Here is a 15846-nt window from a genome sequence, read left to right as displayed (position 1 = left end):
CATTGTAATTATTCCCCTGTCTTTTCTCTCTGTTGGACTTTACCGACTTTCCTTATTCGCCATTTTACAACGTTATACGCGGCAATATTCATTGCACCGATGTAAGTATTACGTCACGTTAAGCCGCGATTTATGTCCTGGCGAAAAGTCAAGATAGAAATTTATCTAGCAAAGTCAATAATTATCTTCTGCTAACTCTCATTGCACACGATTCGATAGAGAAAACTATTGTCGAATTTTAATGTATCCGAATTCATTGAATTTTCCAAGATAAATTAATAAAATGTTACCTGCAGAAAAATTTTACAATTTATGTTATTTTTTTTTTAAACGCACACAGAGATAATTAAAAGCCGCAAATGTCAAATTCTCTCTGCGAGTAAATATATGTGCGCGAGTATATACAGGATGTCTGACAAGTAAGTGACCAAACGAAAGGTGGAGATAGATTGGGTCAAACTGAGTCGAAAAGTCCTGAACCATTTTTTTTTTTATAACGTTTAATAAAGGAATTATTATTGAGCGAAATCTGGCCAATCAGCGCCAATCTTTAGCCGGGGGCACGTCGGTGAGCCGCGCGCCGTGAAGTGTGCCCCTCCGCAATTATCAGGCGCGCGGTTTACCGACGTGCCCCCGGCTAAAGGTCGGCGCTGATTGACCAGACTCTACTCAATAATAACTTCTTTATTAAGCGTTATAAAAAAAAATGGTTCAGGACTTTTCGACTCAGTTTGACCCAATCTACCTCCACCTTTCGTTTGGTCACTTACTTGTCGGACACCCTGTATATGTATAAAATATATTATTTTTATGTGTGATATATTGCTTTTTTAAATTGATAAATTTTATTTCTATTAACGATTTCTTACATTTAATAGTAACATTTCGCACTTGTTTTAATTTTGCGTCATTGCAATGTCAAATATTTTTATTTCGCTCTCCGAAGGGTCGCGCTTTCATAAATGTCCCTTTGGTATCTGTCAAAAATCATTGCTTGCAATATTCGCGCACGATAAAGCGGTTGATTTCGGATTAAATAAACGTGAAATTCTTGCAAACGAGGTAGTTTATATTTTAAACAGTACGTTGACCAGTTATATATGCAGACAACTTTTTTCGTCAGATACGCACGTAGAAGGTAACACTTAGCGAAGTTTCGTGCGCTGCAATTACCTAATTTCCAGAACGGACGCATTATTATCGCGCCGAGAGATTACATTACAACGTCTGATTATCAGCAAATGCGGGTTAGTTATCGTGACCAATTATGCATTTCGTCATCTTTTAATCAACTGAATTAGTAATAAACATATATATTCAAAGTACCAAATTATTCAACAATTTCTAATAAATCGAATCGTATTTCAAACGAAAAAAAAAAAAAAAAAAAAATCATAACTTTTTTCAAAAATCGTAATTGATGAAAAAAATAATTATCAGGCAACGATAAAATGTTCAAGAAATCATCAGGAAACAGTAATGAATGAAAAGAATGATTGTCGAGTAACTAACACTTATTAAGATGATCTTTCACTCCCAAAAATTGATTAATAAAAATATTAATATTAATATAATTAATCCAAGTTTTTCAACGTAATTTTTTTTATCATCTATATGTAGAGATTATCATATGTTGCAATAAATTGTCTTATGTTAGGAATCGATAGTAAAAAAAATAATTACGTTTATTGTAACACATGACAATTTATTATAATATATAAAGAGAAAGAAAAACACAATCAAAATTATAACATTGAACCTTTTACATAATCGTTTAGCAAGTTCAAATCACAGCTGTATTCGAAACACGTTCGATGAATACGGCTGTCGAGAGAATAGGGGTCAAAACAGGATACGGTCCCCCGTAGGACGATGCTTCACGTTCCCTTATTCCGTTGAACACACTCGCAAATATCATCGAAGAAGCAGCGAAATGTCGAGTCGGAGCGCGTTAACACGAGGAAGAAAGAGGGAAAGAGGGAGAAAGGGGAATGGCTCGCTTCCTGGAAAGCGGAGGGGCCGGGCACCTGTCCCTCAGGGTCTGCCAACTCGGACGTGGATGGGGCGCGGGCCCCGTGTCTCTACGTCATCATTGAAGCATGAGCATCTCTGCGTTTCCTAAACAGATACACTGCCACGTGTATCTGTTTGGAGCATCGCCCTAAAACGATCGCTATCGCATATTCGTGTATTACGATATCTGTTTAAACGAAGAAAGGAAGATCGGCAAGATATATATATATATATATATATATATCACAAGTTTTCATTTTTTTACTTATTTATTTACATTTTATTTATGTTATCATCTATTTAATGCTAGATATTGTTCAAAATATTGCCCTCTTGCAGCAATGCAAGCATTACATCTAGCACTAACCTCATTAATTGCAGCTAGACATTGTTCTAGTGATAGTTGGTGCACTGCAGCTATGATTCGGTCTCTTAATTGCTCTCTTGAATTGATTGGCACCGTAAAGGATACCATCAAGTGTTTACGTATGTAAGAAATCTTGAAGCAGAAAGTTTATCCGGTGCCAATCAACTCAAGAGAGCAACTTGACAATGAGAGATCGAATTTTTGCGATTTTCTCTAAAATGGAGCAAAAACGAGCAAACCTCTAAAGGACTTTTTGTCTTAGTTTTTCGGTCACCTACAGGCTCTTGAAGTTTTGCCATTTAAATTTGGGACACCCTGCATATATATATATACCAATAGAATACTAAATAAAAAATGGGGCTTTCCATTTAAGATTTTAAAGTTGACCTTCACATGACCTTCAAATGATTTTCCAAGGTCGAATCATTGTCACCATCTTATGGCCCCCTTGAAGCCACACAACTTTTGTTTGAAACATTTTTCGATTTAACGCAGTGTTTCCGAGATATTTGAGTGGGTCCTTTAAAATGGGACACCCTGTATATATATATATACATATATACATCTTGTCATTGAAATATTTTCGCCGATCGCTCGCGAGGTATAATATAATTAATCGCCGATACATATTCACGAAAAAATTATTTTCGCGAAATATCGAAGCGATGAAGCCCGGAGGAGAAAAATTTTCAACGCGATCGACGACGACGGTCGACATTTTCGAGACGGGTAGTAAGCGTGACGAGAGAAGAGAGGCGAGCGAGTAATGCCCGACGCAACGGGGCGGGGGGGGGGGGGGGACCAGCAGCGAGGGCTGGGCGAATATCCAGGGTACGGGATCTCGTACCCGGGACATTCGCCGAAACCGCTCCGTGTGACATTTCGCGCACACGGCGACACATCCGGATGTATCATTCCTCTCTCTCTCTCTCCCCCCCCCCCCCGCTCTCGCTTCTTCCCCCGCCATCCCGAAAAGCGAGCCGGCGTTCGGCGACCTGTTGCCTAGCAGCGTGCGACACATGTGTGATATGTATGGCGCTTGCGCGATAATAATATTTTTCCCCGCCTCGGTATAAAACAGCCACTACTGACTCCAATTGTACAACGAAAGAAGTTTCTCTACTCACCGGATACCGCGGGCACGCAGACGATCATGACAGACGCCAGCAGAACGAGCAGCGGCAACGATCGTTCGATCGTGAACGCGTAATCCAATCTTCGCTGTGATAGCGACATGATGTGCCCGTTGAATATCTCTCTCAATATTATTTCGCACACACACTCATCGGGGGAATGGGAGGGGAGGGGGTGGAGAAAGATGAGGGGCACTACTCGGGTGCACACACTCGGGGAAACGAAATGAAACGAAACGAAACGAAACGAAACGAACCGACACTCACCGCACTTTTGGTCCGAGGAGATTCAGGGGGATCACCTGTGTATATATAATATCACCGCGTCCGAATGTAACCGTCACTGGATGAACATCGGGCGCATCGTACGACGCGAGATGCGCGTCTCGCCACTAGATAAACGTCGCCGAAAACACGAAGGGGGGTATTTGTCCCAGGGTTCGTGCGTGCGGATTCTCGCGCGGCTACGGGGAAAAAATGCATACGGCACACGACGAAACACACGACACGCGACCGCGTCCGAAACACTTCTGGGAACCCCTATTGTTCGCTTAACGCGCTGAAAGTAGTTCCCTCTAGTTGCGCGCGCACCTGGCATCGCCGATCGCTTTATTACTGCGCCGCCGCGGAATGGCCGACCGGCGGCGGCCAATCGTCGCGCGAGATACAGCGGAATCGCCGACCGCAGCACGCCCTCCGATCACCCTCTCGCTCGCTCGATCGCATCGCGCTGCGTGAAGCTATTCGAGAATGATCGGGGAGGATGATTTGAATTCGCCGAGTGCTCACGCGTTGCGCCAAAATTTCGATTAAATTTTGATTTAAATTGAATTAAATGCATTTGAATTGAAATGAAATAAACCATTAACAAGTTTATGTTATATATGTGTGTGTGTGTATTTTTTTACACTATTTAAGTCTTAAAAATCGCAATAAATAGAAATTTAAAAAAATATAAAATTGTCAAATTGATCAATAATCGGGGAAAATGATTTGAATTAACCAAATCCTCGCACGTTGCGTCAAAATTTCAATTAAATTTTTATTTAAATTAAATTTAAAAATAATTAAATGAATTAAAATGAAATAAATCATTGATAAATGTATATATGTACATTTTTTACGGTATTTAAAAATCTTAAAAATCGCAATAAATAGAAATTTAAGAAAATAAAAAATTGTCAAATTAATTAATGACAAGGGATTAATGATTGGGATGATTTGAATTCGCCGAGTGCTCATATGTTACGTCAAAATTTCTATTAAATTTTGATTTAAATTAAATTAAATACATTGAACCGAAATGAAATCAATCATTGATAAAAGTGTATATATGTGTATTTTTTAAGATATTTAAAAATATTCAAAATTGCAGTAAATAAAAATTTAAGAAAATACAAAATTGTCAAAATGATTAAAATTGTCTACATTAATATCACGGTAATTAATATTACGTGTCTCTATCGAAAAATAGATAATTGCTGAGCCGGAATAATGAATGCTTATCCTTACAACGTTAACGACGAATCCCCCATTATATCTCATGTGAGAAATATCTTTGATTAATATCTCTGGTACTTTTTTCTCTACGATTACCTACGATCTACCTTAATCGCGTGCGAACAGTGAGCCTTAATTAGATCGCGAGCGAAAATATTCTGAATTTTTACGATTAAGCGTTTCAGTTATGCTTTTCGTGCGAGAATTCTAGAAGAATGAGAATCTGGGAAGCGAGATGTAAGTAAAATCGCAGAAATTCCTGTCTTTTTGGAATTTCTTTTTTGTTTTATTAAAAAGGAAGCTTTTTCTTTTGTGATACATGCTCATTAAAAATGCATGTAGAGATTTTTCTCAAATAAATTCAATTATGAATCTTTCTATTTTTTTTTTTTTTTTCGAAATTGATGCAGTTCATAATTATGCTCGAATTATACATATTATATATATATATATAACGTGAATTTGTATATGCAAATAATAAATAATAGGCTAGAAAAACAAACTTATCAAACTATTATTTTTATATAAAATGTATAATTTATGTATAATTTATGAAAAAAAAATAATTATGAATAAAATGTATAATTTATGTATAATTCTTTTTTATTGACTGCATCCATCAATGATCGCTACTGCAGTGGTAAAAACAAACGCAAGTTATGAGGATGCACAATAGACAATAATTTAAGAATTTTAATTAAGTATCGATATCTGATTGCATCAGACAACGATCAGTTGATACGTATTAGCGCCGGTATTGATATTAATACCATATATATGTCGATATAATACTATAAAAAGCAGCTTACAGCGCTTCGGGCGTCGATATTCAACGAATCGCGCATTGAGAGAAGAATAACACGCTTGATCATTAATTAAGACTCGGCCATGCTTGATTGCGTGTAACGCGAAATTCATCGCGGCTATATAGCCTTAACCGGCAAGCGGCTTAACGAATACAAATGCGGAATTATAATTCGGTGAACCCGGTCTCGAGAGAGACCGTTCCCGAGGAGAAGAGGTGACGGACCTCTTTACGAATCGCCTCTAGTCCCGCAGCATGCGAGATGCACGCACGAAGCTGCGAACACACGGCTTCCTATTAGCCTTATTAATGATGCCATTAACCTTATCATCGAACTGCAAACATCTGCGCCCGGCAACGATGACGACGAGTAGGGCGGCCACGATACAATTGTCTTGCGGACCACAATGGCAGTTGACGTCCAACTGATGAGATTCTGAAAACGAGATGGATAAAGATATTGAAATAGCTGCGCAATTAAACATAATTATGTTAAAATTTCTTTGTCATAATAAATGCAATATGAATTATAAAGAAATTGTTTTTATGCATTTTTACATTTTTCTTTTTCTTTTTTTCTTACATAGCACATATATGTATGTGTGTCCTGAGAATAATTAAGAATAATTTTAGAAAAATATTTTGAACGATCTAACAATATTTTATAACAATTAATCGTTAGTAATTTTATTTGTTTAAATGAATAATAACACAATTCCACAAGAAATGATTTTTTTTTTTTTCGAATATAAAAAAGAGAATGATCATTTTCCGTAATTTTTCGATGCTGAATATGATTTCGGTTTGTAAAAAAGGATATTTTATTATGTGATGTATTTTATTATTTCACTATAAAATAAATAGGTATGTGATGCGTTAAAATACGAAAAATTTTGTTGCAATTTAAGTTACGTATATTATTAAGACATTTCAAGTCTTTAAAAAGAATTTGTTGTATCGATTATCCTTAATAAGATATTTATTGTTAAGTATGATAGAAAAGTTAGAATTTGATATCATTGAGAATCTACCAAATAGTTTATAATTATTATATATTATTAATTAAACTTATTTAAAAAAATTATGGAGAATGGTTATATATACAATATATTTTCTTTTTTGTATTTTTTTAAATTAAATTATTTATTGTATTATATGTACATTGTATACTTCTTCGATATGCGAAATGAGAACCAGAACCGTGTCGTCCGGACGACGAACAACATTATTAGGTCGATACAGTATTCCACGTGGGTATCCTTTTTCATTCGTGAAAACATGTCCGAATTTTTGACTTTGTCTGTCGCTGAAAACAAGCTGAATGAGCTTAACAAAAACATTGTCGAGATTAAGAAGAAAATCCAGTTATCAGGTAACAATTCAAATAGCACAAAACATTTCTCTCTCATTTACATCGCTCTTGACAACCCCTCCACGAGTCAACACTGCAAGACTGCAACAAAGCTGCAGAGTCGAACCTTACCCTTATACAGGATATTCACTTCTGTAGTATTATTTAGTTATGGTAAATGCGTTTTAGCTAATTTAAAGTTAACTTTTTTCATAATTTTCCCAAATTTTAAAATAAAAATAAAGGAAATTTACAGAATTGTTAAACAATTAAAAATTGAAAATGAACTCTAAGCTTCTTATTTAATTTCTAGCAAATTAAACTTTAAAAAAAAAGGAGATAAATTATTTTCTTTTTTTAATTTGATAGTTAATTTAAAATGGAATTTTAATAAATGTTTTGTGTCTTATAGAGATGAATTATACCTATAATGTTAAAAATTAAAAATTTATATAACTTGATTTGAAATTAATGAAAAAGTTTATTATGGAAATGTAAATTATGTTATGATGTAGCATAAATGAGACACTCCTTAATTTAATATTCAGATATTTGTTACACATCATGGAGTAAGGCGTGCCAAAAAAAAACAGCTCACTGACATTTTAGAATCATAGTGATCGTATTATACAATGATAAATATGAACAAGTCGAACTGGAAGAACCAGTATTTGAGGCGGCGCGCAATCTCTCTTATATACAAAAATAACGGCGAAAAAGAGAAATGAAAAGGGGAGCAAAATCTAGTAGGGTCAGGTCGAATGCATCTCTATTGATGCATAATTATATATATTAATCAAAGGAAACTTGCAGAAAATATGCAGCAATCATTTTAATTTCCTAGGTAAATAAGGAGCATTTAACATAGAAAGTTTGTCTGCAAAAAAAAATAATTTATATTAAAACATCTATACAATACATATCAATCCTAATTTAAAAAAAAAATAGATTTTTATATTCATAGATAAAAATTGTCAGTTATATTGCATGTAATTATTTTTCCATGTACGTGCGCGCAATGACATTTATATTAAAATATTTTCTTGAAATCTCATTGATGATATTTCATTAAAATTAATTTCTTCTTATATGGATACAGAAGAATCTAGATTGTATCAATCTATTTTCAATTATTTTATTATTTATTTATTATACATCCCAATTTCTTATATATTCTTTTTGTATATTTCATCCTATTATTTTTATTATTTTACAAATATTTATATTTTATATATATATATATATATATATATATGTATATATACAATACATATATATATACATATAATATACAATAATTATCTTATAATATAATATACTTGGATGTACAAAAAGGAAATATATATAAATAATATATAACTACATAGAAGGAAAGAATTATACTTTTTCTAAATCCATTTATTAAATAAAAATTTCTAGACATATATATATCTATATATCTTTGTATATATATATATATATATTTTTTTTTTTTTGGCACGGAAAATATAATAGACAATATGATAATAATATTTCTCTTGTTCTCAGAGGGCCAAAGAAAAGCTAACTTTGAAGAATATGATGCAAAGAAACGTGAGAATGCTCAAAAGATCGTTGATCTCAAGAAAGAGATCAAAGAGCTTTATGTGAAATATGCGGGAGCGAAAATTGTAAGACGGATTACAGGAAGAGAAATCAAATATCTTTAACAATAAGCACATATATATATTATATTAGCACGAATTAATGTTAATTTTCAGAATAAAGAAGCGATGAAACGGGCGGCTCTGCTGAGTCATGATTTTATAGCTTGTTCGAAAAAACGCAATTTGGAGGAGATTATTGCTACAGCAAGTGAGAATAATATACGTCTAAGAAAAAAATTAGATTTAATTAAATATGAAAGAGAGAAGGTAAGAGGGTAAATCTAGATATTGTCAACACACACATACACCATAAAGCAAAAATGATTACGGTTAAATGTCTCAACATCTGCATCCCATTAGCAAGAACAGACTTTAAATGTTTTACAAACAGAACGCAAGGAATTGGCGCGTAGACGCGGTCATTGCGTGTTCAAGAGGAAGACTGAAAAACCTATGAAAAGGGTAATGTAATTTAAAGTCGCAAAATTCTTACAATAAGTAATGACTCTCCCTGAAATGCATCCCGCTTGCGCAGAAAATCGAGGGTTTGGAAGTTCGGTTGGAGCATATCCGAATGATGCAAATTAAAGCGAATATCTCGCGTATGAAATATCGTTCCATTTCCTCCAAGTTAAAAGAGAAATCCGTCTTTTACGCCTCTTCTTTGAAAGATCTAGAAGACGGCATAAGACAACAAGAGAATGAGATCAAACGCTTACAGGCAAGATCATAAAGAGAGTAATGATGTGATGAGAATAGTAACATTTTGATGTTATACTTATCACTATATGTATATTGATTGCAGGGAGTAAAGGAGGAAGCTATAGAATTAAGAGATAACACTCAAGAAACCTTAGTGAAGGAGGAAATCGAGGAGACAAATTCCAGCAAAAAACGCGATTTCATCATCAAAGAATACAGGTACGCTATATAACGGAAGCTCCACATTTCGAAAAGTATCTTTCATATAATTAATACAGTTAACGATGACTTATTTATCGATAATATAGTTCTTACAAAATTTTCCGATAATTATCATCGTGAATATAATTTAATGCTTAAACAATTTTGATAATTTTGCATATTAGGGCCGACCAATTCAATTTCATCGAACTTTCAAGATCAATTTCAATGAGCTTGACATATGTTATCAAGAACACGACTCTGAGTAACTTTCAAAAAGTTTTAGCCGTCGCTCGTTGTTGATTAAAAAATTATTAATAAAATAAGTTTAACGAATAGAATATATAATTTTCTAACATTAATATTAAGAAATATATACATACACACAACATACATGGCATGTGTGTGTATTATAAAATGAAAACGTGGGCAAGGGAGGTTCTGCCTCTCCCCCTGCACTCCCACTCCAAAAAATTCTAACCTAATCCAAACCTAACTCTAATTTAAAATCAGAATTATAATATATATAATAATTCATCTCTCGGATATAGGTTAGGTTAGGTTAGTTTTTTCCGAGGTGGCGATGCAGGAGGAGAAGCAAAAACTCTCCCCCGCCCACGCATTCAATTTACTACATATAAATAAATTAATGGTCTCCGAAAATTACATATAATTCGTAGAAATTCTTTTAATAACTTTTTAATAAATAACGATGGAATTTTTAAACTATTTTCCCGTCAGTTTGTCGTCAAAATTGTCTTCAGAAACGACTTTTCAAATAGGGGGCCAAAGTTGTCGCGATCGTGATAGGAGATTTATTATGTTTTAATACGTATTTGTAGTAGAAATCTTAAATCTTAAATGTACATAGTGTCAGAAAATTACGCTCCATTTGTTAAACTTATTTTGAAAGTTACTCAGGGCCGTGTCCTTGACAACATACGTCGAAGTTATTGAAATCGGTTAAGTCGGCCCTAGTATGCATAATTATCAAAACTTTTTGCTCCACCAGACAGCGCGTGTCGGAACGAAAAATGGAATTGGAAAGGCTGGAGCGCATGATATTTCATACTCGTCCGCGGGATGATTTCGAAACACGCGGGAAAAATCGGATACAGGTGCAAGAAGACATTATCAAGGACGAACTGGCGCGACTGGAGGAAACGTTCGCCAAACTACGGAATGCTACTGGAGTGTCCAGGTCAGAGGAAGTTCTGAACCGGTTTCTGGGTCAGCAGGCGACCAAGGAGAGTCTACAGAAAATGCGAGCGGCGACGGAACAAGAGAAAATGATGCTTGAAAAGAAGAGGCAGGAGCTCAGTGCCGAGATAGAAACGAGAAAATTTTCGGAAACGAAAAGCGCCGAACAGTAAGTTCAGACAATTAACAGTAGGCTCGTTAAAACCTCACTATGGATTAACAATTAATATTTTTTAAATTACATTAAATTAAGTCTACGATTTATCCCAAAAAGTTTAGATTCAAATTGAAGATATTAAGATCCGCTTATTTTAAAATCCATTTCTAAATTTTGGTCTTACATCAATCTTTAAAATTATGATCCACTAGAGCTGTAAATTTGCCTCAATTTGCAAGACGTTAAATATTTTTTAGGAACGCAGAGATAGTGGCAAAACTCAACTCGCAAATTAACGAACAACAATGTCGTAAAGAGAGAGCCGAGATTGCAAGTCGGCGAGTCCGGGAGGTTCTAAACGACGTAACTAGTACACTGTATAAACTGTATGAAAAGTTTCAGGTGAGAAACATCAATTATAAATCCATGGAAGACAAAATCTAAAACTGCCTGATGGTTTAAAATGGATTCTGTGCTTAGAAAAGAGTAAATACACGATTTACAATTCACAAAACGTATATTTCTATTCAAATAAGTTAATATTAAACTTTTTAATAATAATTAATCCTCTTTATAATATAATGCAATTAGATAAATTAGAATCAAAAGAAGAAAAAAGAACGCCGATAAAAGAGGACTTTTGGATTTAAGTGTCATTCTTCAATTTTCCATTGTTGTAACAGATTCTTTGAAATATAATTATTTTATATAACAGAGAATTATATCCATCAAGAAGCTTGTTATACCGATTAGGTTAACAAAAAATTGAATGAAAGTATATTACATTTTCAGCACACGTGTATTTTCTGACAGTAAATAAATTCTCTGTAGACATTAATAGGTTTCTACACGTTTTTCTTATGCTATATATTTATTTTTTTAAATATATTTAAAGACATAATTTTATATATAATAATCTAATTGTAAAAAAAGAAGTCTCGTCTTTCTCCGAATATTGCAATAAAGTCCCGAGCGATTCTGACATGACCCTGTAAGTTTGAAAACTCGTTCGGTGCTAAAAGAATGAAGATATACACATGGGACTGAAATACATTTGAAAATCCGCGCGATAATTGGCTGAATAAAAATAATGACAAAAAAAGTATTGGCGGAGATTGTTAAAAGAATCTTAATTAGCGCTTTTCCTTTTGTGCGTATGTGTCGCCGCGAATTATCACGTGCGAAGGAAGATATTCGGTGGATAAAGGCCCCGTAATGTCGGAATGGAAATACTGTGTAAATGCCTAATTGAATTAGTAAAACCGCCTTTAATGGGACGTCTGCCACGATGCAAATAGCTTCGACTATTTATCGTTCCGGGAAGCTTAACACCCCTAGCCATCGTATACGTATCGTCGATGAATTTTCCTGAATAGCCCGCGTTTTGTAATTCTCACCTCGAACGGCAACGCCTGCTCCGCGCATTAACACCTCAATACTCGATCGAAAATAAACACTTCCGCGAACGCAAAGCGAACCGCGTGAAAAATCAGTATTGATTCTATCGGGAATTGGATACGGTGTGGAATCTACCGATCGTTAATTGTCAAGAAAAATTCTTCAGACAACCTTTTTCGGACAGACTCGTGTGTTAAAACTGCCTCTTTAAACACTTTTATGGTGAAAATTCAATTATATTCAGAAATGAATTTAGCAAAATTTATACATCAGCGTATCTTAATTATCTTGACTCCGAAGAATAATTTCTTTTGAAAATATATATGGTTATATTTCACGTACTACGTAGAAAGATTATTAATTTGAATTCCTAAAATCTTATTTTAAAAATTATGTTATTCCTTTATTCTATAACATTTCAGATATTGTTTCTGTTTTGTCAGTGTTTTTATCGTTTTTTTTTTTTTTTTTTTACGCAGAGTGTCACACATTTTTAACTTTTAAAAATATCTTTAGAAGAGAAAAAATTTTTATAAAAAGCAAAAAACATTTTCATCTATAGATTTTCACATGTATGGTAGGAATTAGCATCTTCTAGAGAATGCAATTATAATAGCTTTCTTTTTTTGATTATATATTAAAAGAAGAAAAAGGAACTCTGGATTTAAGCGTCATTTTTCCATTTTTCATTGTTGTAATAGATTCTTTGAAATATAATTATTTTCTATAGCAAAGAGAATTTTTCATCAAGGAGCTTGTTATGTTGATTAGCTTAAAAGAAAATTGAATGATAGTATTATATTTGCAGCACATGCGTGTTCCGATAGTAAATAATTTCTCTACATACATTAACAATTTTCTAAAAGCCTTTCTTATGCTATATATTTACTTTTTTTATGTTAAAAGACATAATTATTAAAATTTATATATATATATATATAAATATGTCAGTGTATTTATAAGGATACTTATTTTTAGCATGCAACAGATACTCCTCTGCTGGAGGATATTAAAATGGATGATACCTTAACGATTATCGAAGTATTGAGCGATAAGATCAAACACGAATTCGATGTTTTAAGCATATCTGACAAATATCTTGAAGTAATGGATGAAGCGTTACTCGAAAAGGTCAGTTTTAATTATATTCACAATTGGATAAATTCCTGGAACAAAACCATAAGATTTGCTATTATAGTTGCTTCAATTGAAAGATAGTATAATATATACAACTAAAAATACTATACTATATATGTGTATAATTTAAAAAATAATATTTTATAATTGTTCATTTATCCTTAATATTTATAGGATGAAACAACAATTATCTCTACTGTTAAATGCCTATAAGAGAGAATTATATATATTGTTATTATTAGAAAAACATTTTAAGCATATAAAGAGACAATTATTTATTTCTACAAATAATTAGTATTGTCAGATAACTCTTTTGAGCAACTAAATAAAATTCTAAACAAACTGCTAATTTTCTATATATTCTGTTATATTCTCAGATCCATAGATATTTCATTGTTATTGCTTACAAAAGAGATTTTTTAAACTTGTAGATTTTGTTGTTTATTCCGATAATTTATGTAGGCAAATATTCACAAAGGATTCCTAAATTGTCATGATCGACCCATAAATAACACCTTTGTCTTTTAGTTGGAAACAATGTCGGTAGCTACGACTTCGGCAGAAGGTAGAACAATGCGTGCAAATACTGGCCGCCCATTGTTTCCACAATTTCCATCCTGCGCGATTCCGGCTGCTCCTCTTTCAGAAGACGAAGAGGAAGTCCCATCCCGAAATGCATTAAAGAGACAAGCACAATTGCTAGTCGATACAAAAAGTCGTCGTAAAGGATTTCCTTTTAGAAGATAAATTGCTCGAGACGCAAAGACGAACGGAACAAACTAACAAAATTCTATTTCAACCATAAATATGTTAATAAAAAAAAAAAAGCGTAAAGTTCAATTTTTTTTTAATGTATGAAATCCTTTCGAACGAATAGTTAATCTTAATGCACAATGTATATATTATTTTTCTCAAAAATTTTAAAATAATTTTTAATTTTTTGTTTTATTTAATAATTGAAAAAAGTAAAATAATTTTTTTCTGATTTCAATTTTCAATAAATCCGTCTCTAAAAAGATTAATATGTATTAATGCAATATTTCTGGCTAAAAAACTATAAATATATAGTTCTATATTAATATTTAAAAAATCTATACATTTTTTTATAAAATATTTTTTTCTCTTTTACGCTGTAAATATTAGACTTGAAAAACAAAAATAGACCAGTGCGTAAAACATGATGTAAACAAATTTAAACATGAACCTAAAACATTACAAGTAATATAATATTTAAAAATTTTATTTTGATATAAAATTAACTGGTAACATATGATAAAGAGATGTGGATATTTTTTATTTCTAAATTGCTTTCTAATAGATGCAAAATTAGAGAGAAAATTAATATTTAATATAAAAGTTTTCACAGAACTTATAATCTTGACAAAAAAAAAATTAATCCTTTAATTGTTCAGATATAGAATTGATAGAATCAAATAAATGAAATATATCGACTTTTAATTCACATTAGAAAATCTAAAAAGACAAAATCTTTTAAAGTTTTATCAAGAAAGCACGTTCAAAATAAACACTTGAAGATGTGCAAATGTTGAAGAAATAAAACATCAGCAACAAATGCAAAATACTATTACATTATTTTATGATAAAATAATTCTGAAGATGTAATTGAAATTATTCGAATAGTCTTATTTGAATATAAAATATATAATCCCTTATATTTTCAAGTTCAGCGAGCATATGTACCGAAAGCAGTCAATCTCTTAGCTATTGTTGACACTTTGAGCACTAATTTGATGTATATATAAGTGGAGTTCAACTTTTTCTTATCGAAAATAAAAAGGAGTGTACAGAGCCTTAGAAACTATGCTTATTCGCTTTCAGAGATCAAAAATGGTATTGCTTTGCCATCTTGTGGAGACAAATGACACAGTATCCGCAACTACAATAGCAAATAGTAACAACATTTTTCATAATTATGCAGTAATCACCACAATTTAAAGTTAGATACAGGGTTGTGCCGTAGATTTCAAAATTACGTCTACATGAATTGTTTTATCACGTATTATCTACATGAAGTTTACATGGACTTTTTTCATAGACAATGTAAACTATGTAAGCTTTATAAATTAGATGCTGGAATGCAAAAAAAAGTATGATCATATTATAAAATAGTTAATGTATCTGTACAATTGATTTTAGTAAAGTAAGACAGAGAAAAACGTAATGCTATTATAGAATAACCTTTTACTTACGTTTTTCTCTGCCTTATTTTACGTCCACAACTGTGACAGACGCCTTA

At 32.7% G+C, this 15846-nt stretch overlaps 3 protein-coding genes across 3 annotated transcripts in view; 2 read left to right on the top strand and 1 right to left on the bottom strand.

Moving 5' to 3' along the window:
* Positions 1-15846, bottom strand: part of LOC138936444 (uncharacterized) — a 93325-nt gene that overhangs the window by 76883 nt on the left and 596 nt on the right. Inside the window, exon 2 of the mRNA XM_070301866.1 lies at positions 6142-6254. Within this exon, the coding sequence (XP_070157967.1) occupies positions 6142-6254 (113 nt within the window). The remainder of the gene's footprint in view (positions 1-6141; positions 6255-15846) is intronic.
* On the top strand, positions 6989-10000 carry Ccdc151 (Coiled-coil domain containing protein 151). Its single transcript, XM_070301133.1, has 7 exons — positions 6989-7190; positions 8697-8818; positions 8909-9061; positions 9155-9256; positions 9330-9515; positions 9600-9715; positions 9883-10000. Exons 1-7 carry the CDS (start codon positions 6998-7000, stop codon positions 9998-10000), a joined length of 990 nt encoding a protein of 329 aa, XP_070157234.1. The 5' UTR covers positions 6989-6997.
* LOC138936339 (outer dynein arm-docking complex subunit 3) lies at positions 9657-14410 on the top strand. Its single transcript, XM_070301656.1, has 5 exons — positions 9657-9715; positions 10710-11066; positions 11312-11456; positions 13431-13583; positions 14118-14410. Exons 2-5 carry the CDS (start codon positions 10732-10734, stop codon positions 14334-14336), a joined length of 852 nt encoding a protein of 283 aa, XP_070157757.1. The 5' UTR covers positions 9657-9715; positions 10710-10731; the 3' UTR covers positions 14337-14410.

This window comes from Polyergus mexicanus, unplaced genomic scaffold, assembly GCF_030449975.1.
Source record: "Polyergus mexicanus isolate NDT 795.1 unplaced genomic scaffold, iyPolMexi1.0 SCAF_9, whole genome shotgun sequence".
NCBI lineage: Eukaryota > Metazoa > Arthropoda > Insecta > Hymenoptera > Formicidae > Polyergus > Polyergus mexicanus.
This window is presented reverse-complemented; position numbering and strand designations above follow the sequence as displayed.